At 39.9% G+C, this 22372-nt stretch overlaps 1 protein-coding gene across 2 annotated transcripts in view; it reads left to right on the top strand.

Moving 5' to 3' along the window:
* Positions 1–22372, top strand: part of usp9 (ubiquitin specific peptidase 9) — a 230651-nt gene that overhangs the window by 51684 nt on the left and 156595 nt on the right. For both annotated transcript variants that reach the window (XM_048541510.2, XM_048541511.2), the window contains 5 exons: positions 3085–3303; positions 6349–6464; positions 14912–15163; positions 15247–15385; positions 16035–16187. In XM_048541510.2, the coding sequence (XP_048397467.1) occupies positions 3085–3303; positions 6349–6464; positions 14912–15163; positions 15247–15385; positions 16035–16187 (879 nt within the window). The remainder of the gene's footprint in view (positions 1–3084; positions 3304–6348; positions 6465–14911; positions 15164–15246; positions 15386–16034; positions 16188–22372) is intronic.

Raw genomic sequence — 22372 nt, 5'->3', positions numbered from 1 at the left:
GTAACGTGGCATTTCTCCATATTGTACTAAATTTGCCACTTGTTGCGATCCAGTCAGGGAATTAGCGTTTAAAAAAATATTGTGATCTCCTTAGTTTAGTCAAGAAAAATACATGACTTTTAAACAAAATGCAAATCGATTGACATTAAACAAGACATTTGATTGTTAATAATGTACCTTTTAGCCACTTATGCCAGCCCTCAGGTCTGCTTCTCACTTTCTGCAAGCATTCTCTTAAGACATGTCAGTTGTTCTGCTTAATTATTTGAGAGGACTGTGGCGTATTTATGTTTGGTCCTGACAGGAGAATTCTCCTTAGCCCCAGTGGTTCTCGGATAAAATTTTAATTTGCTATTGCTTGGATGTTAATACCTCAGTGCTTTGCTGTTACCTTTCCAGTTTTTCCCAGCTAATTCAGCTGATTCTTGTCTTTTTATCCCATTTCTCTGTGGAGACCGCTGAATTTTTCCATTAATTTCAAATTAGGCAACCTTCAAGCTGCTGTTGTCCCTCCACAATGCAAACTAAGATTAAGCCTTGCCTGTATTTTGTGGTAAATGAAGATGGAAATTTTGAATTCAGTTTATGGCACAGGTCACTTGCTTTGTCATTTATTTTGGCTGTCAACTCTGAGCTGCAAACCACATGTCCAAACTGTGACAAACACTGGAAGTAAACAGTCAGATAAGTAGCTCCGGGCGGCACAGTGGCTCAGTAGTTAGCACTGCAGCCCCTCGGCGCCAGGGACCCGGGTTCGATTCCAGCCTCGGGTAACTGTCTGTGCAGAGTTTGCACATTCTGCTTGTGTCTGCGTGGGTTTCCTCCGGATGTTCAGGTTTCCTCCCACAGTCCAAAGGTGTGCAGGCTAGGTGGATTGACCGTGCTAAATTGTCCATAATGTTCAGGGGTGTGTGGGTTATAGGGGGATGGGTCTGGATGGGATACTCCAAGAGGCGGTGTGGACTTGTTGGGCTGAAGAGCCTGTTTCTACACTGTAGGGAATCTAATCTAATGTATGTTTCATCCACCTCCCACATGCTCCGTGTTATTCTCAATTACCAATATTTTTTGATCTGATGAAGTAAATGAGTTTTATAACCTTCCAAGTTTCACAAAGAGCTTTTGGGCTATATTTTGGTGTGTTGTCTTCTGCATAAACATCTTTTAGATTGCTGTTGCTGCATGGATTGGAGACCTGACTTCTCGAGTTCTTCAACAAAGTAAACTCATGCATTATAGTCTTTTAATTTTGACTTCATTGAACAAATGGGTAGCTTTCAAATTGCGTTTTATTGAGGTATTCTGCCCTTTTCTTACACCCAGCAGTTGAAATATATTACTTCAATAACTTCCCAGCCCAAAAACAGTACCTCTAAAATATCAACATTAATTATGAGCTAAATGTTCACAACACACCTTGTAACATTGTCACTTAACCTGCTTACATCATCTTGGGTAATAAAGGAAAGAACTGTGGATTGTGGAGATTGTAAATGCAAAACCAGAAATTGCTGGAGAAGCTGCAGATCTGGCTGCATGTGTGGAGAGAAGAGAGTTAACATTGAATACAGTTCTGAAGAATAGACCACTGGACCTCTGTAGCAATTTCTCTTTTATCTTTTTGGAGACTTTTTTTTTCTTGGGCTTTGATTTCCATCAAGCATTGTCATCATCAAACTTGGATATATTTTTGTCTGTCTCATCTGGCTGATGTAAAGCTTATGTGGCTTTTCAGAAGTAATTTTTTGGCTAAAAATATCAATTAATATTTACGGTATCTTCAGGGAAATAATGTACTTGGTGGGTTTCATTTGCTTTCAACAGATCTAAGTCTAATTTAAACTTTCATAACACAGAACTTAAAAGGATAGTTCAACTCGGGAATTTTCTTCACCAGAAACCCGTGGAATCTGGAGAACTGAACTCATTCAAGCTTATGTTCAATATATTTTTGATCATGACAGAAGTTGAGGGTTATGGAGGGCAGACAGGAAGGTGAAATTGAGACCACTCTCTGATCAGCTATGACCTTACTGAATGATAGATCAGACTCAAAAGGCCTGCTCCTGTTCCCACGTTAAAATTGCTCTTAATTTCTGCCTTTGCCTGACTCCGATTATGATACATGGCTATAGAAGTAACCATCTTAAACAATAAAGATCTTGCCAATCATGATAATCACCTATAATAGTATCCCCTTACCTTATTTGTGTAGTGAAGGGGAAAAGTTGCAGATCTGAAAATGAATTTAAAAACTTAATGGCGTAGTTTTAATTAAAAATTTCTTGATGACTAACGGTTGTTTGCATGCCAGCACTTGAAAGTAGATTATACCTTAATGGATAATTGTAATCAGTTCTTTTCAAGATCTCTTCGGGAACCATACAAAAATGACTTGTACGCTGGATTTTAAGTTTGATTTCATTTCTTCAGTGTTACCAATAAGCTGTTCTTAAATTGACAGCATTTAATGTCTCGAAAATATTGATTTCAAACTCGGGTTTTGCGAAGGAAGTGTTCTTTTCAACCACGATCTGTGATGTTAATACATGTGCTACTGTGGTCCTAGTTATTTCTCTGTTCCACTTAATTGTACTAATGCTTTTCTTGCTCAGAAAATGCAATTTTATTTTCAAGTCATCCAGTAATAAGTACACAACCTGAAAGCGGTTGAAGGATTATGCACATGTTCCCGTTGTCTCTTGCATGCCATAACTATTCAGCTCTGAATCAGAACCTATTGGGACTTTGAATTAACTTAAGACTGAGAGTGATACTTTCCTGTATGAAATTTGACCTGGACTGAGCAGCTAAATACTTAAGTGGATCATCAGTAATGCTGTAATTTAAAAGATGTTATGAGCTGAGGGAAAAATTGTAACCATTGAGTGGGACAAAACTGATTTGCATTGCATTATTAACAATATATTCTACTAATGTATGTTATTCATTAGTGAGGGTTTTCATGTATTGGACTTCACGTAAGTCAGCAATCTTTTTGTTGATGCAACCTTTTGTACAATGCATTGTTACTGAATGCTTTATGTATCAATTATATAACTGATATCTTTCTCTTCTTTTAAGAGGTGTATTATAAATAATACTCATCGCCTCATAGAACTATGTGTGGCCAAGCTATCCCAGGATTGGTTTCCCCTTCTTGAACTACTTGCTATGGCCTTAAATCCTCACTGCAAATTTCATATCTACAATGGTACACGCCCATCTGAGACTGTTCCTGCAGGGGTCCAGCTAGCAGAAGATGAACTCTTTGCTCGACCGCCTGACCCACGTTCGCCAAAGGTTTGACAATTCAGCCGTTCTTTGTGCTTAATAAAATTTCACTAAGTTAATGAGTGATTATTGCAGTTGATTTCTAATCAAATATATTAACACTTTCCATCTTGGGGAACTGTAATGCTGGTATAACTTGTATCTAGAAGTGGCAAATCTTGATAAATTACTAACATTCATGAACTTGTTGGAAGTGGTACTTTTTACTGCTTCGCAGTATATTGATACCAAATATGGAAATTAAAGCAATGTCAAGGAGCTGCAAACTTTAATCAGCTCCTGACGACTTGTGTACATCTGTTAACCAAGTTTTTAGTGCAGAGAAAGACATGGACTGGAATGCAGAAATAAATATTGATGTCTTGAAAACAGTCTGCATTATGGAACAGATGGTGATGGAGATCTTAAAAGAAAAAAGTGGATAAATCTCTGGGACCTGATGTTGTGGGAGGTGAGGGAAGAAATTGTAGGGCTGCTGGCAAAGATTTGTACTATCTACAGCTGTGGATGAAGTTCCAAAGGATTGGAGGGTTGCTAATGTGTATTTATTTAAGAAAGGCCGTAAGGAGAATACTGGGAGCTATAGACTGGTGAGTTTAACGTAAATGGTGGGTAATTGTCAGAGAACAATCAGAGGTGGGATTTACATGTGTTTGAAGAGGCAAGGATTGATTAGGGATAGCCCACATGACTTTGTGTGTGGAAAATCATGTCTCAAACTTGATTGAATTTTTTCAGCATGTGACCAAAAAGGTAAATGAGGGCAAAGTGATAGCCCTTGTCTGCATGGACTGTACTAGAACATTTGACAAGATTCTGCACTGTAGACTGGTTAGTAAAGTTAGCAAACGTGGGATTCAGGGAGAGCTTATATCCAGTTAGATACAAAATTGGCTTAACAGTAGGAGACAGGAGGTGATGGTGAATTTTTTTTTGGCCTGGACATCTGTGACCAACAGTGTTCCACAGCGATCAGTACTGGGTCTGCTGTACTTTGTCATTTGTGTAACAATTTGGATGAGATGTCGGAGGACTGGTTAGTAAGTTTGTGAATGACCCCAAAATTGGTGGTATAGTGGACAGTGAAGAAGATTATCTAAGATCACAAAGGGATCTTGATTAAAGGGCCAATGGGCTGGGGAGTGGCAGATGGAATTTAATTTGGATGAATGTGAGGTGTTGAATTTTGGCAAAATAGAACAAGGGCAGGACCTACACAGTTAATAGTGGGACCCTGGGTAGTTTTGGCCACAGAGACCTGGGGGTTTAAGCACCGAGTTCTTAGAAAGTTGCATTACAGGGTAGACAGTGTTTAAAATGGCATTTGGCGCATATGTCTTCATTGTTCAGACCTTGTGAGTATGGGAGTGGGGACATCATGTTGAAATTGTACAGGATGTTCTTGAAGCTACTTTGGGAGTACTGTGCAGAGTTCTGTTCACCCTGATCCAGGACGGATATTATTTAGTTGGAGAGGGTTCAGAAAAGATTTACAGGGGTGGTACTAGGACTAGAGGGTTTTAGTTATAAGGATTTGAAAGAGACTTGAGGGACAACTTTTTCAAAGGGTGGATCCTGTGTGGAATGAACTGCCAGAGGAAGTGGTAGCCGCAGGTAAATTGCAATGTTTAAAAGATGTTTGGGCAGCTAAATGAATAGCAAACATTTAGAGGGATTTGGGCCAAACGTAGGCCGTTGGGACTAATTTAGTTTGGGAAACTTGGTTGGTATGGACAAGTTGGATCGATTTTGTTTCTGTACTGTATGACTGACATAATGCCTCTGTGTACTATATTGACTTTTCTACTTTTACTGTTGATGCTTGGATTGAAGAAATGAATTTTTATCCGTCAATACCTTTTTAAGGAAACCTGGTTCCCTGGAATTTTTGGCAAGGTATCTGTTGAATGCCTGGGCCATCCATGCTCGGTTGATTCTGGATTTAATGCCTGGTGGTTGTTGCTAAAATTAACTTATCAATTGGACCTGCAATTGGAATTCTGAAGTTATTCTAAATGCATTTGAATTAAGGAGGAAACTATTCTCATGGATCCTAATGATCAGAGGTATAGATAGTAGACAGCCAGAGACTTTTTTTTCCTAGGGTGGAGGTAACTATTACAAGGGGGCATAGTTTTAGAGTGGAGGTAGATATGGAGGAGACATCAGAGGTAGGTTCTTTACTCAAACGGTAGGGATGTGGCATGCATTGCCGGAGAGAGTAGTGGAGTCGGCCTCATTCGGGACATTTAAGCGGCAATTAGACAGACATATCGTTGATGGTATAGGGCAGGGGTGGAGGTTAGATAGACCTTAGGTTTAGGGTAAAAGTTCAGCACAAGATCATGGGCCAAAGGGTCTTTGCTGTACTGTTCTATGTTCAAAGTTCTAATCATGTTCTGTTGCAGTTTTGTCTAAGGCTGAGTTTTTCTGTGGCTGTTTAATTCAGAACAATGAAAGCTTACTTCATATCCTTGTGCTGAAATCACCACCTAGTAAGAACTTTTTATTTCATAGTGTCCATAGGGAACAGTTGGCCATACCTCAGGAAAATTGCAAAGAAGAGTGAGAAGTTGCTTAATGTGAGCAAGAATTGTTGATAAGAAGTGAGCAAGCCAACAATTAATATTCTGCTGATCAGCAACTCCTCCAGTGTAACTTTATATTTGATTAAACTGTGGACCAGTGCTTCATTGCGGAAAGAATTCTCACTTCGATTTTTTTTTTAAAAAGCAGAGCTTTAAGTTTTCATCCCAATGTTTTCATATATTAAAGGGAGTAATTGCATTTATTGAAGAACTGTTATTGCAGCTGAAGTGCTTTCACAAGAGTGAAGTGTCATTTGCAGGGTTGTGCACCATTTAATTTATTTCGGTTGAATAATTCTTGAACTGTATTGCAGAAACAATGAATTGGTACTACTTTTTACCCCAAGTTTTCAAAATGCAACTTAGAGGAGTAACTATGTAATTTCATAAATGACAAAAAAAGTACTTACTGTAGAGCTTAAATGAACATAAATAAGTTGGATCTAAACTTCTAACTTATCTCTAGGGTTGGCTTGTCGATCTCATCAACAAGTTTGGAACATTGAATGGATTTCAGATTCTACATGATCGATTTGTCAGTGGTTCAGCATTAAATGTTCAGATAATTGCAGCACTCATCAAGTAAGCAGAATTCTTCAATTTCTCAAAGTATAAATGTGAGAGGAATTGGTGGAGAAGTCTTTTAATACTTTTTTACATATTTAAGTGACAATAGGGAACACTATATGTGTAATCAGACCAGATATTTTGACTTGGATGATTGTTTGAATGGATATGAGGGAAGCACGTCTGACCTTTTTGATGGATCAATATTAACTTTGAATCTAGGTCAGAACTGCAGTAAGATAATAGGGAGCTCTGCAGGCATCAGAAATGTTTGTTTTTTTGTGATTAAATCTTGCGATGCAACCATAACGCAACCCTGTGTTCTGTAAATGGATGTTTGACTTAATTCAGCAAAAATTTGTGGTGCTTTGTTGTAATGTGGAATGCTAATAACATGAGACTAATAGAGAACATTAATTATGGAATTTGACATTACAGTTGCAGTTCTCAAGTCTATTAATCATTGTTTTGGACGATACCAAGTCTAGAAACAACAAGTGGCTTTTCTGTACAATTACAGTAATAACAGCTCCTCATTTCTCTGCAGTAGCTTCCTTTATTGGTAAAATAGATATTTGCTTCCTTTATTGTGGATTTAATGTACAAATACTGTTAAAATGATGGGCACCTTTATCACCAATGAATGATTCCTCCTACTCATGGTTTAAATAAATGATCCTTGCCTTTTATCATGGCTGTCATGAAGGATCTTCTGTTTTCTGACTTGAATTATATTCCCTAAATGCACTGCTCATTAGATGATGTGTTTGTTTTTAATTTGGCCAGCTTTAATTACTGCCTTTGTAATGTCCTTGGGCCTCTGAACTTGGATTCACCTTCCTATTGTAGTCCCTTCTGTTTCTATAGCCATGCTTCATGGTGCCTGTGGACGAGATGATGCTCAATTTGAGTTTTTAGGCGATTTTAACTATTCTATCCTGGATTACTGTGCCATTTTCAGATTTCCACTGGTTCCGGGATTTTACATTTTACCCTCAAAACCTTCAATGCCTTTTTTTTTGTTCACTGATTCCAACTCTAGAATGCTGTCATAGACCACTGTCTTGTAATGTAACCTGTATGTGCTTGGACGTTACTGGTGCTCCTTCTCCAAGGTGTGGCTGCTTTTAATGTTGCAGTGTTTTTCTTAGCAGATCTGAAATGTTTTGACCATTCACTGGGTTTTTTTTCTGGTTGAGGATGCCATGAAGATTTCTTTTGTAGTGTTCTTAAGTATTCAATTCTTCCCTGCTGCTGACACGAAACATGAAGTGGCCATAGTCTTAGCAGACCATAGGGCTGCTGTCTCATTAGGGAGAATGATGACTTATGTTTGTTTAAGCTGTGGGTCACCACACCTTGAGCAAAAAGAGAGGTTGAGAGGGAGATTCCTTCACACTAACCCATCAGCTGGTATGGGAATTGAGTCCATGCTGTTGGCATCGCTGCGTCACAAACCTGCTGTCCAGTCAACCAAGACAGCACGGTATGACCTAGACAACTTCAAGCTGTGTCTCACTATCTCACTGGTATTTGGCATACAGTGTAAACAGTCAATCAAGTCTCCAGTGCGGTCTACCATGTATTGTATGGGTATCCCAGTTTGTTACCCTGTATGTGCAGCTGCTTATGATGAGCTTGGCTACCGCTATCACATTTAATTGTGGGAAACTATAAAGACTTCTTAGTTAATAGAACATAATTATTGCACGTTAGCACTGTTATGGGTTCCATTGACATGGTAGACAAAGTCAAATTTTTTTAGAGTTCTGTGTGTCAGGTATGACACTTTGAAAATCCTATGCTGTTATGTGTATTACATGATGTTTAGGTACTTGTCAGTATTTGCCAGTTTTACTGTCCTATGTCACAGGAGTGTTGGTAGAGATTATTTGTAATGTTTCATGCAGTTGCAGAATTGTTACAGCAGAAGAAGCCATTTTGCCTGTGGTGCCTGTCATCTCTAAAAGACTTTTTGCTAATTACCATTGCTACTCCTGCCAATTATGTTAAATCTGTACCACCTTGCTCTCAATGTTTCTACCAAGGGAGACAATATTTCTCTATTAGTTATTTTGAATAAATCTCTTAAAATTGCCCATCAGCAGTTTCCTAGGAATGCTTCTGTAAAACTCTTCAAACTATCAACAGAACTGAAGCTCCTCATCCTTGCATGTGCTACAACTATGGTCGACAAATTGTTGGACAAACCATTCGCATTTTAGTGCTTGAGGCAGCTCCAAAATGAGCCAATAGCTGTAATCAGTACAGAGAAGGTTTCAGGTCTCTGACCCATCAAATAAAAAATACAAGTTCCAGGAATTTGGAGAACAAATTGAAAGCTACATGAACAGATGATCATAACATTCAGCAACGTCCAAGGTGATAAGTCATTGAAATTCATCATCGCTGTTAGATGCCAAGAAACTCTTGACCACCCCAAAATTAAACCAGGCTAGTTTCATTGAGATACAGAAATGTGCAAAATCATTATTTTTAAATGGTCAGCATCCCATGCCTGGCAATTGTATTCAGACTCTACAGAAAAGAAGCTTAGTGCCAGAAAACCAAATTGTTAACTCTAAGTATTAAGGGATATGGGATAAAGCTGAGCGTATGGAATTTGGCTGAAGATCAACCACAGCCCCATGAAGTGGTAGAACAGCCTCATATGGACTCCTGTCATTCCTGTGAGAAGAGTGTAGGGTAGAAACATTAGATTGGAACTAAGAAGGATGTGGGATAATACAGAGATAGTGGGGACTGCAGATGCTGGAGAATCTGAGATAACAAGGTGTAGAGCTGGATGAACACAGCAGGCCAAATAGCATCATAGGAGCAGGAAAGCTGATGTTTTGGGCCTAGAACCAACACCCCCCCGCCCCGGGCTGAAGAATACAGATCAGTTTTGGCTTGATGCAGGACTATGAAGAACTTCTGACAGGAAATGAGTGGGAGTAGGCTGTCTAGCCCCTTAAAAATACTCTGCCATTGCAGCCTCACAGCGCCAGGGACCTGGGTTCGATTCCAACCTTGGGTGACTGTCTGTGTGGATTTTGCACATTCTCCCCGTATCTGCGTATTTCTTCCCACAGTCCAAAGATGTGCCGGCGAGGTGGATTGGCCATGCTAAATTGCCCGCAGCGGATGGGTCTGGGTGGGATGCTTCAAGGGTCAGTGTGGACTTGTTGGGCCGAAGGGCCTGTTTCCACACTGTAGGGGATCTAAGATTGTGATAACTGTTGGCTTGATCATCTCAGTTGGAAGTTTGTTTACTGCGGGCCTTAAAATTCAGTGGTTGCTTCCAAATCAGAGACCTGTAAGACATGATATTAGTTTTCCCCAAGATTTCCCGAAACAATCTTTGTAAAGTCATTTTAAACTTGAGCTCAAGAACATTGGAAAACCAGGCCTTCTCTTCATAGGGTGGCAAGGTGAGTCAGAGATTACCACTGCTGCCTTATAGTGCCAGGGACCCAGGCCTGTTTCCAGCCGTGGGTGACTCTCTACGTGCTATAGTTTGTTTGCCCAGCTGAAAGATATGGATGTTTGGTGGATTGGCCAATTTTGAAACCGTTTGTGGTGTACAAAGATGTGTAGGCTAGGTGAATTAGGGATGAAAAGTGCAGACTTACTGGGATATGATAGGGGACATGGGTTTGGTTGAGATGTTCTTCCAAAGGTCTGTGAACTTGATGGGCTGAATGGCCTCCTTCCACACCTGCAGGTGGGGTTGTGCGACAACTATGAGTACATATCTGAGTCTTGTTTTTCTCTCTTTCCTGGGTTCAGGAGTTCAAGTAACAAGGTCATGCTTGGAGTCCGAAAAAAAGGAACAGAAATAGGATATTTGTGTTGTTGCATAAGTTGGGTAGAGTACTTGTTTGTAAAATGATGGTGGAAGAATCTGTGGTCTCTTTAAAACATGTCTTTGAGATTAAAAGATGTCTGCAGGCAGCTGTAGATGCAGGGTTTTTGAAATTGAAGCATTGTATCAAAAGGCTATACTGTTAGCAGGCAAAGCTGCACTTTTAGTAAGACAGCAAGTTCTATTGAATTTAGCCAATTTAAACCAGCCCCAAGATATCAAAACTCAATTAAATTTGAATCTGATGATTTGACAGTCTAGGACCAATTATATTATAAGAAATTAATAGATCATTAAGGGTACAAAAGAAGAGGTCATTTGAAAATCAGGCTTAGTCAACTGTCGTCTGCCAAGAGAAGAGCATTTGCCTCTAAAAGAATCACTGGCGCTCTCAGAATTGTGTTAGCTCTCAGAAAACCATCATCTAAACTGAAAATACGACAGCACTCTCAGCAAGCAGTCCTGACGCATTTGATGGAGAAAGGCGTTCCTGATGGAGAACAGTGGAGAAGACAAAGAACATTCTGGAGAACTTATCCTGGCTGCAATTTGTCTTTTAATTTTTATATTACTTTGATATAAATGAGACCTGTACTTATTGGAACAATATACAATTAGAATTTTTTTTGTATGGGACTGGTTAGTAGTTGAGTGGGGAATTGTTTGGTTTGATAGTAGTTGTGTTAATTTGTTTAGTGTTAGCTGAGTTGTTTCTTGTTGAATATAAAGTGAGTATCAGGGATCTCTTTCATTAAACCACTCCTTTATAACAGATTGGGGGAAGTGGCTAGAAGCAGTGGATACTGCTTTCATGTTTCCCTCAACAGATTACGAGGCAAGGTGAGTTTCTCTGGGTGTTTCAGTTCGAGGTATCAGAGGGGGTTTGACCTTTACTTAAGTGTCGCCAACCCCTTCCGCCCAACTGTTGTCTCCACATGTACAGCTGTCCTCAACTCTGCTTTTGTCAACTCCTGAAGTCCTTGATATATAGCTTCTCACAACTAGTTAATTCACTCATTTGACTTGCCAACATTGAGCTGTTCATCCTATTTGTGCCTTTTCCTTGCTGAAATGTCTGTATTTCCCAGTACTTTTTAAACATCGCTGTAGAAAAATTTCGACATGTATAACAACACTTAAGTTTGCCCTTTTAGCTCATGAGAGTCACTCTTAAAGGTACCATGTGCTTTCAATTTTTAAAGCAGCTATCTTCCATGACTCAGTATTCTTGGAACAGTTCTGACCATGCTATTATACATTGTCATTCTGCTGGAGGAAACTATAGAATGCTTATCTTTGCTAATTCCTACCCATGGCTCTCCTTTAGTTACAGTGAACAGCACTGGGATCTCAATATGATCTGTATCAATGGCCCACTCTTCCAAATCAAATAATTAGCAGCCCAGTTTATTGGTGACAGCAAAATAGAGAGGCAGAATGTTGCCAACAAGGCAGAGAGTCTGCAGAGGAATACACGAAAGTTAAGTGAGAGGGCAGAAATTTGGAAGATATGGGAGGATATGATGAATTTATCTACTTTGGCTGGAAGAATATAAACTGTACTGTTTCAGTAGAGAGTGATTTGCAGAACTGAGAAGTACAGAGGAATTTGGGTGTCTTGGAACTGAATTAAAAGTGTTAGTATGCTATTGGAGCAAGTGATTAGAGAGGCAAACAGACTTGTTACGTTTGAGGACAGTTAAATTGGTTGTGGAAAGCCTTGCTGAGGCTTTGGTGCACTGTGCGCATGTTATGGCTTCTTTAATTAAATAAAGATTATAATTGCCTTAAAAACCATTCAGAGACGGTTCAATCATGGGATCCCTAGAGTGTGGAAACAGGCCGTTTGCCCCGACAAGTCCACACTGACCCTCAGAGCATCCTGCCCAGACCCATTCCCCACAACCCACCCTATTCACACATTCCTGAACACTATGGACAAGTTAGCATGGCCATCCACCTAGCCTGTACATGTTTGGACTGTGGGAGGAAACTGGAGTGCCTGGAGGAAACCCACGCAGACACTGGGAGAATGTGCAAACTCCACACAGTACCCACGGGTGGAATCGAACCCAGGTCCCTGTGCTGTGAGGTAGCAGTGCTAACCACAGAGCCACCGTGCTACCATCGATTGATGAAGGGCTTACCGTGAAGAAACATTGAACAAGCTGTGTCTATACAGATTTAAGTTTTAAAGAATTGAGTGATGGGTTTTTTTGGACTGTAAAGATTCTTAGGGGATCCTTGGGATGCTTTCGCTTGTGTGAAGGTTAAATTTGGATGTGCGGTTTTAAAAACAAAATGTCGCCTTTCAAAATAAAGCTGAGCATTTTTATGAACGGTTTAGAGTATATTGAACTCCTTTCAAGAAATTTTTTCATGTTGAATTCGGGTTGCTGAACTTTGTCAAGTATGAGTGAGATAGTTTTGATTGGGATGCATGCAGGCAAGTGGAGAGAACAAACACAAAGGTTTAAATTTGTTTCTCCTGCTCCTAATTTCTTTGTTCTACTTCTATAAATTCTGCTTATTCCTGTTGTTTCTTCCCCCTAACTGTGGAATTCTTTTAGGCTGATAGAACTTAAGTAAATTAATTTGTTCTTTGTATATCTCAAACCGTAAAAACTAGTCTAAACTGCACCAGTCATGACTTCTGTATTGCTGGCGTAGGTGCCAGAGTGACTGGACTCTTCAGGTTGAATTGCCTTGTCTTGAAAGCTGCAACAGATTGTCTAACCATTGTGCAATGGTTTGGGATTTTCCATGAAAGCAGAATATAGCTGTTCTAATAACTTCATGAATGGTTGTGAAAGTAGTATTAATGCAAGTCTTTTCAAAACACATCAGAATATTTATTTGTTTTTCAGAATATCACACATTTCCTTGTGATATTGTAAGTTCAGACAGAATATTGCAGATCATTTTCCCAGAGAAACGACCTAAAATTCAGAACAATTCAAGGGATTAGATGCCTGTGATTAAGGTATAATTCATGAAGCACATGACAATTAAGACCTGAATCTTTTTTAATGCAGACTTGGCCAGATTTATTTGGTGAATAAAAAGCCAAGTCTGTCCATTTCCAAATCTTCGAGTTTAAAGTTGCCAAATTCTCTGCTAATAATAGACATGTTAGTGAATAGTTGGTATTTTACAATTAAGTCTTAGGTGGACAAATAAAGGAAACTAGATCCTGTTTTAATCTTCCTTAAAGTACTGGATTGATGTGAGCTGGAAAACTGATTTTTGTGGAACTTTTGAATGGAAACCTGCAGAAACCATTTTGTGGGAAAATAATTTGAGTTCTATATCTAGTCAGTGCCTGTACTTTTTGTTTGTTTAAAGGGACTTTCGAAAACCCACAAAATACACTTGAATGCAGAGAATCAATGCAAAAATTCGTCGCAATCCTCATTTGCATGCATTGTGTGAAACTCGTAATGTTATCTGATGAAATGCACCATCTTTGAACTTGTCTTTCTGCACTCTAACTCACGTGATAAGCAGTAGCTTGCTGGAGTTCAGACTGAAAATTTTGAACAAATTTTCAGGTCATTAGTGAAAATTTAGTTTGTAATTTATCTTCCTCACTGTGTATTGACTTGATGCTGAAGGCTGTGCAGTTTTAATCTTTGGACTGTTGTTGTTTAGGACTTGAACATTAGTTTTCATTATGACTGAGGAAATTATATCATAATTCATTTCAAGCAATTGTTGTGCTACCCTGCACAAAACTTGTGTTCCTGCGTTTTGAAGCTGTACAATGAGTCCTTCAAGCTAAAGAAATATGTAAGAGTTGAATTGGTGCTGTTTTTATTTTTGTCAACGTGGGTAGGTTTGAGAGGAACCACATCTGTATCAGCTGTATGAAAGTAGCCTGCATACAAATTATCATTAGTTTTATCGAAGAGCAACCAAATGTTATCTGCTTGATTTTTGGAGTAAATCTCAGTCGTTTGCTTGTTTTATACCTAACTGTAATATATTTTAATTTGGCGTAATTGTATTCAGTGTGGATTTTGTGAATTACCTTCCGTGGGTAGGAAGTACTGTTTTTAAAATGTCATCCAACTTCTGCACGGTTCCCTGTTTCATGACCTTCAGTTCTTAATTAGTAGACTTGATACAATTTGGTTTGTTGATTCCTCATCTAGTTGTTTGTTTATTTTACTTCTAAATCAGAAACTGAAATGTAGCTCACAATGAGCCCTTACTACACAGTACAATGCAAAAGTGTAGTAAGCAGGAATATTAGCTTTGTTCATAATTTGTGAAGAAATTGTGCTTCAAATGCTTTTCATCAGTCTGTTCAGATACATTAAAAGACACTTCTTGAGCAGGTGGGAATCCAGGCCTTCAGGCTTAGAGATAGGAATTGTGCCTGAAGTCAATGCAGCAAGTGCAGACGGAGTATGGATGCAAACTAATTAACGTTACTGAAATTATGGGCTTATATGATTACTTAATGATTATTGACTTCTGGGACATGCAAATTTTAAGTTTATTTTGTTTAAGGGTTTTATTTTGTATGAAGATATTGTTTAATGACACAAAAACAAAGATGCTAATACGACTTTTTTTAAATTCTCTGCAGACCTTTTGGACAGTGTTATGAATTTCTTACTTTGCACACAGTGAAGAAATACTTCCTTCCTATAATAGAAATGGTTCCACAGTTTCTAGAAAATCTGACGGATGAGGAGCTGAAAAAAGAAGCGAAGAATGAAGCCAAAAATGATGCATTATCTATGATAATAAAATCACTGAAAAACTTAGCTTCACGGGTTCCTGGGCAGGAGGAAACTGTCAAAAATTTAGAAATATTTAGGCTAAAAATGATACTAAGGTAATTTTACTGGAAGATTTTAGATTTTTATTGAAGTTGTTTGTGATTTTTATTTTGTTGTAATTTAACCCTATGTCTTGTAGGTTGTTACAAATTTCATCTTTTAATGGAAAAATGAATGCACTAAATGAAGTTAACAAGGTGATTTCCAGTGTCTCTTATTATACTCATCGCCATGGCAGTCCAGAAGAAGAGGAGTGGTTGACAGCAGAGAGAATGGCAGTATGTATTAAGGTTTACTTTTGTATCAGAGTGGAAAATGTGTGGTGTGATGTTTGATTGTTCAGACATCTTCAGTGTCTTTTCATCAATTTGTCTTCATACTTAGTTGTGTTCTGTTCGAATTAGACATTGTTCTTTGGAAGTGGCAGAAATGCCTTTTTAAAATTTAAAATTTAACTTGGACAAGTCTACAGACCAGAACAATATTTAATAAAGGTAATGGTACCATATTGATTTGCAAGTTACAAAGAAGTTTCTTTGTCACTTAACTGCCTGTGTATTTAATGAAAAGTGACTCAGAGCTAAACCTGGCAATTAACAACTGTCTATATTTGTTTCACGTTCTACTTTTTCCACACCTCTGCTCAACTTGCATCGTCTTACTGTGTAGACATTGTCTGATGCAATTTTGATATCTTTGCTACCTGAAAGATGTGTTGAACTGGTTTTTTTTCTCTCTACATTGAGAACTGCATGATCAGCCTTTTTTTATTTTCAAAATATGTTGAAAGTTTGAAAATGATTGCTGGTGTTCCTGTGACTTTCAGTTTGTGAAACAAATTTCCACATAGCCTGAATAGTTTTTTTTAAAGTATTGTTATTTCATATATTTTGACAGTGAGTTTCTCTTTCTGTTAATTATTTGTAGGAGTGGATTCAACAAAATAACATCTTGTCAATTGTGTTGCGTGACAGTCTACATCAGCCGCAATATGTTGAAAAACTAGAGAAGATACTTCGTTTTGTCATTAAAGAAAAAGCACTCACCCTCCAAGATCTTGACAACATTTGGGCAGCACAGGTGAGGAAATAAAAAAACAGCATTCAGCCTAGTCATGTATGATTTTTATCTTTGTTTAAAAATACGTTGGTTTTGTTGAAGAATAGTTCTAAATGGCTTGCAATCAGATGTTTAATGCAGGAAAAAGGGACAATTAGCTTTGTTGTCAACAGACCCCTCAGTCGAATCCGACCCATCTTCTGCACTTCCGCCTTCCAGCCCTCACCCCCGTCTTCCCTCCCGCAACAGCAGTAGGGTTCCCCTTATCCTTACCGACCATCCTATCAGATCCACGTGCAGAAGATCGTCTCAGGTGCCATTTCCACTACCTCCAGCGAGATGCCATCACCAAGCACACGTTCCCCTCTCCTCCCTTGTCCACCTTCCACAGGGACCATTCCCTCCGTGACACCCTGGTCCACTCTTCCTTCAACCCCAGCACTCCCCATGGCACCTTTCCCTACAACTGGCGAAGGTGCAACACCTACATATTTACTCCCCCCCCCCCCCCCCCCCCCCCCCCCCCAGTATCCAAGGGCCCAAACATACATTCCAGGTGAAGCAACACTTCACCTGTATTCCCTAGAATCTTGTGTTACAGCATTCACCGCTCACAGTGCGGTCTCCTCTACATTGGGGAAATGAAGCGTAGACTGGGTGACTGCTTCGCAAAACTTCTACGTTCTGCTCGCAAAAAGGACCCTGAGCTGCTGTTGTCTGCTGCTTTAACACACCACCCTGTTCCCTGATCAACATCTCAGCCTCTGGTTCGCTGCTGTGCTCCAGTGAAGCCCATCGCAAGATGGAAAAACAACTCCTCATTTTCCACTTGGGGACCCTGCAGTCCTCTAGAATCAATATTGAGTTCAACAATTTTAGAGCCTAAACTCTCCCATGTCCGAGCCCCCTACCCCTTACGCCCTAACTGGCCTTGTTATCACAATGCTTGCCATTACACGCTGACTGTTCTTTATCACTAACTGTCCCCATTAACAAGTATTCACCTTGCTAGCCAGATCGTTATCAACTCTTTTGTCTATCCTAGTGCTGTTCTCTCTCTTTGGGCTCTATCCTGCCGTTTACTCTCTACCCCAATTGCTTCCCTATTTTCTGCATGCAAACCGACGTTTTCCTAGCTACCATCATTTCTTGGGAAGGGTCACCAGACCTGAGAAGTTAACTCTGATTTTTTTTGTTTTTCTTCACAGATGCTGTCAGTCTGCTGAGCTTTCCCAGTAACCTCTGTTTTTGTTCCTGATTGACAGCATCTATGGTTCTTTCAGTTTTTACTATGATTAGCTTTGAGAAGCGATCTGCATGGACAATGGCGAAATTTATTTGAGCATTTGTATGCATGAGCCATGCTACATACTTGTAAGTTGTCTCAAATATTACTGTGTTAAGTAAGCTAGCAGTGCTAGTTGCTAGCTTTTCGGCAGCTTGACTAAAGTTAGTTAAAGCCTTTCTGGAGGAAAATGAATGACCACTGGGGCTAGAGATTGTCGGGGTGGAGTAGGGTAAGAAGAAGCTGTGTGTCGGTGGCAGCAGGCCTACAGCAGCTGGGGTAGAAGTGGGTGCAGGTGCAGCCAGTACATTTTGTTGGAGGGCAGGCAGGCTGGTAGCAGTTGGCCCACTGAAGATATGGAAGGCAAAGCAGAGGGCATGAGAACCAGTGCAGCTGGTGGCACTGTTGTTATGGGGAGTGGTGAAGACACTGTGACTGGTATGTTGCAGGCTCAGGAGAGTGGAATGCTGGCAGTGCTTCTGCAGAAGTAGACAGTTGTGTTCAATGTCTTAAAGATAATGAGTTCTTAGCTTGTGCGAACTCCAGCTGCAGTGGCTTTTTGAGCTTCTCCTTTTAAGGAGATTCTTCAGACTTCCCCTTTAAAGGAAGCAGTTAGTTAACCTGACTTGCCTCTTTTGTTGACTGAGCATCATGAATTAATAGATCCAGAAAAGGTGAATTTACCTTGCTTTCTTTCTGCAGGTTTCCAATAATCCTATAAACCAATGTCACAAAGTTCATGATCCAACTGGAAAATCAGCAGGAACCGTATCAGTTGAGCTGTATGATTTTAGATTGTTTCCATGTAAATCTGAAATTTTGGTGTATAGAGATGCTGAAACCCTGACTTCAGAAGACATCAACACCTGAAATTACATGAGAAATATTTGTATCCGTATGAAAACTAGAGATTGGTTTGTAACTTTGAGGAGGCTGAAGTGTGATGAGCAGCTTCCATGATGTCATGACACCTGGTTCATGGGGGGAAAATAACGCTATGTTCCCCCCCTTTTCAAACCACTTGGAATGCAGCTGAGAATTTTAAAATAGTAATGTTGACCAGGGGTCAAAATAAATTTGAGGTTTTATGGTTTTCAAGCTGGCTCCTTTTTTCATTCTTACTAACCCTTTATTAGGTGGTGACTTCTTGTATCTGTTGACTGATTAGTGCTTACTTGGTAGTGATACCAAAGACTGACTATAGTAAGTCTTATAACTTAGAATCTAGATTTTTATTAAAGTTGTAAGTAAAACCCATACGTTTCCAAATTGAAACTTGTAACTACTTGACAGAAACATCTAAATGGTCTCAGAAAAATACATTGCAGTCAATTTACATTATCTAACATTCTTTAATTTTTCAGCTAAGTTCCAGTTTCTTCCCTCAGTACGCCTGAGTGCCAACAAACGTATCACAATATTGACCTCCAATGGTCTAACAGTGCAACTCCAAGACACAATTATGCATGACCAAGCTAAATTTTAAATAATGAATTGTTTACTTGGCATTTTGCATTTTGAGATTTTTAATGCTTTGCTTCAATCACTGTACTCTCTCCATACCCTACTTTTGTACAATGGATATTGATCTCTGCAGAAGTATGGAAATGTCTAAAGTTTTATTAACAAACTTCTGGAATCTATACAGTAGCTTGTGTTATAATCCAGTAACTGCATTTTGGTTTAACAACAAAACTGCTTCTGAATTCAACATTTAATCTTCTCTTCAATGAAGGAGGAATGGACCAGGATGCCCTAGAGAGTACGGTCCCTATGAAATGCTGACAAAGGACGGGAGGGGAATGTGTCTGGATGTGGCAGGCTGTTGGGGGTGACAGAAATGGCAGCTTTTGATAATTAGATTGAATGGAATACAGGGTGAATTGCTGCTTCACCTGATAAGTATATCTGGGACCCTTGGTTGAGGAGGGAAGAGGTAAATGGACAGGTGTTACACCTGTGATTATATGAGAAGGTCCCTTGTAGATATAAGGAGGTAGAGCAGTGATTTACCTGTACTGCCTGCAAGCTAGTCCCTCTCCTTTGCCAAACTTCCAGCACCCTCCCATGCAATCACAGATCAATCTAGGCTACTGTATTCACTGCTTACAATGTGATCTCCTTTACTTTGGGAGTTGAAACGTAGACTGAGTGGCCGCTTTGAAGAACACCTACGTTTTATCTGTAAAAATGACCTGCAGCTTCCAGTTGTCTACCCCTTGAATACCATTGTGTTTCTACATCAACATTTCTGTTTCAGGCCTGCAGCAGCGAGCCTTGGCACAAGCTTGAAGGACAGCATCGCATTTTCTGCTTGTGGACCTAGTAGCTTCTGGGACTCAGCATTGCGTCCAGTACTTGAAACAATCTTCTGTTTTCTTACTCACCTGCCATGCCTAGTCCCATTGTGACATGGGTTGCTTTTTGCACAGTCAGCCTATTTTCATCCCTTGGACACCTATTGTTACTTGGTTTGCTTTCAAAACTGATAACCCATTATCTGCTACACTAAGCTATCATTGAATCGTGGACTTGCGCAGTGCAGAAACAGACCCTTTGGTTGAACATGTCCATGCTAACCAGATATCTTAAATTAACCTAGTCCAATTTGCTGACATTTAACCCATATCCCCCTCAACCCTTCCTATTCATGTACCCCATCAGATGCCTTTTATATGTTGTACCAACCTTTACCAGTTCTGTCAGCTCATCCTATACTTAAACCACCCTCTCCATGAAAATGTTGCTCTTTAGGTACCTTTTAAATCTTTCCCCTCTCACTTAAACCTTGCCCTCTGGTTCTGGAGTCTGCTACCCAGGGGAAAAGACCTTGGCAAGTCACCCTAGTCATGCCCTTTATGAGCATGTAAACCTCCATAAGGGCACCCCTTAGCCGCAATGCTCCAGGGAAAACAGCTCCAGCCTATTCAGTCTGTTCCTGTAGCTCAACCTGTCCAATCCTTGTAAATCTTTTCTGCACCCTTTTCAAGTTTAACAACAAGTTTCCTGTAATAGACCAGGATTGAACATTGGCCTAATCAATATCTTGAACAGCTGCAACATGACGTCCAACTCCAGTACTCAACGGACTGACCAATAAAGGCATGCATATTAAACACTGCCTTTACTAACTTGTCTACTTGCAACTCCACTTTAAGGAACTATGAGCCTGCACCCTAAGTTCGTTTTGATCAGCAACTTTCTCCAGGACCCTACCATTTAATGTATAAGTTCTGCATGATATGCATTATAAAATGTAACATGCCATATTTATCTAAATTAAACTCCATCTGCCACTCTTTGACCCAATTGATCAAGGTCCTGTTAGTGCTGAAATAACCGTCACTGTCAACGAACCATCAATTTTTGTGTCATCTGCAAACTTAACCATTCCTCCTAAAGTCTCATCCAAATCATTTATGTAAAATAACAGAAAGCAGTGGACCCAGCACCAATACTCGCAACTCACTATAGGTCACAGGCCTGCAGTCTGAAAAACAACCCTCCACAACCACCCCCTGTCTATTACATTCAAACCAATTTTGTATCCAGATGGCTGGCTCTCCCTTTATTCCATAAGATCCGACCTTTTTAACCAATCTTTAATGCGGAGCCTTGCCAAGTGCCTAACTGAAGTCCACATAGAAAACATCCACCGCTCTGCCTTTATCATTCCTCTTTGAATTTTTTCAAGAAACTGACAATCAAATTAGTGAGACAGTATTTTCCCAGCACAAAGCCATGTTGACTATCCTTAATCAGTCCTTGCCTTTCCAAATACACACACACATAGTCCCTCAGCACCTCCAATAACTTAGCCACCACTGATGTCAGGCTCATCAATATGTGGTAACCTGATTTTTCCTTAGCATGTTTCTTAAACAATGGTAACACGTTAGACACCTTCCAGTCTTTGGTACTTCACCCGTGACGACCGATGATACTCGGCACGGGGCCCAGCAATCATTTCCTTAGCTTCCCACAAAGTTCAGGGATACACCTGATCGCGTCCCAGGGATTTAACCACCTTTATGCGTTTTATGGCATCTAACACCACCATCACCTCTGTAATATGGACATTCGTGAAGATCTTTTTATTTCACTATTTCTCCCAATTCTGTAGCTTCCATACCCTACTGCACACTAAATACTGACAAGAAATTTAGTATCTCCCGCAGTTTCACATATAGATGGGGCTTGTTGATATTTAGGGGCCCTACAGTGTGCAAAGTAGTTGTGTGGCCCAGTATGTGCACTGACCTGCCAAAGAGCATCCCACCCAGACCAAGGCCCCACCCAGTCCCCATAACCCCACATTTCCCATGGCTAATCAACCTAACCTCCACATCTCTGGTCTGTGGAAGGAAAGCAGAGCATCCGAAGGCAGGGAGAACATCGAAACTCCACACAAGCAGTCAGCCAAGCCTGGAATCCAACCTTGGTCCCTGGCGCTGTGCAGCAGCAGTGGTACCGTGCGAGAGCCCACCTTTGTTTTGGGGGGGGGGGAGGCCTGGTCTCCCGAATTACTGTCAGTTCTGATAGAGTTGCTGGACTCTTATGTTAACTCTACTTCCTTTGCTGGATGCTGTCAGGTATGCTGACCTTTTCATTAGCAATTTTAGTTCAGGTCTCCAGTTTTAGCAGAATTTTTTTGTTCATAATTTTACACTCTCATGTTGCCTGAAAAAAAAGTGGCTGAAGAGGTACTTCTATATAAATGTTGTTGCTTCCATTAGAGAAAACAAAGCAACCAGTTAAAAGAAGAACAGGTAATTGACTATATCATCATTTTCTGTGATTAACAATAAATGTGGGTCAGTATGTCACTGAACTCCAATGTTTTTCAAAATGAATCATGCAGTCATTTTTTTCAAATCCATCTGAGATTTATCTAAAAAGCAGCACCCCTGACCATGTGAGA

The sequence above is a fragment of the Stegostoma tigrinum genome, chromosome 12 (genome assembly GCF_030684315.1).
Source record: "Stegostoma tigrinum isolate sSteTig4 chromosome 12, sSteTig4.hap1, whole genome shotgun sequence".
Taxonomy (NCBI): domain Eukaryota; kingdom Metazoa; phylum Chordata; class Chondrichthyes; order Orectolobiformes; family Stegostomatidae; genus Stegostoma; species Stegostoma tigrinum.
The sequence above is the reverse complement of the archived record's forward strand: the minus strand, read 5'-3'. Positions and strand labels throughout refer to the sequence as shown.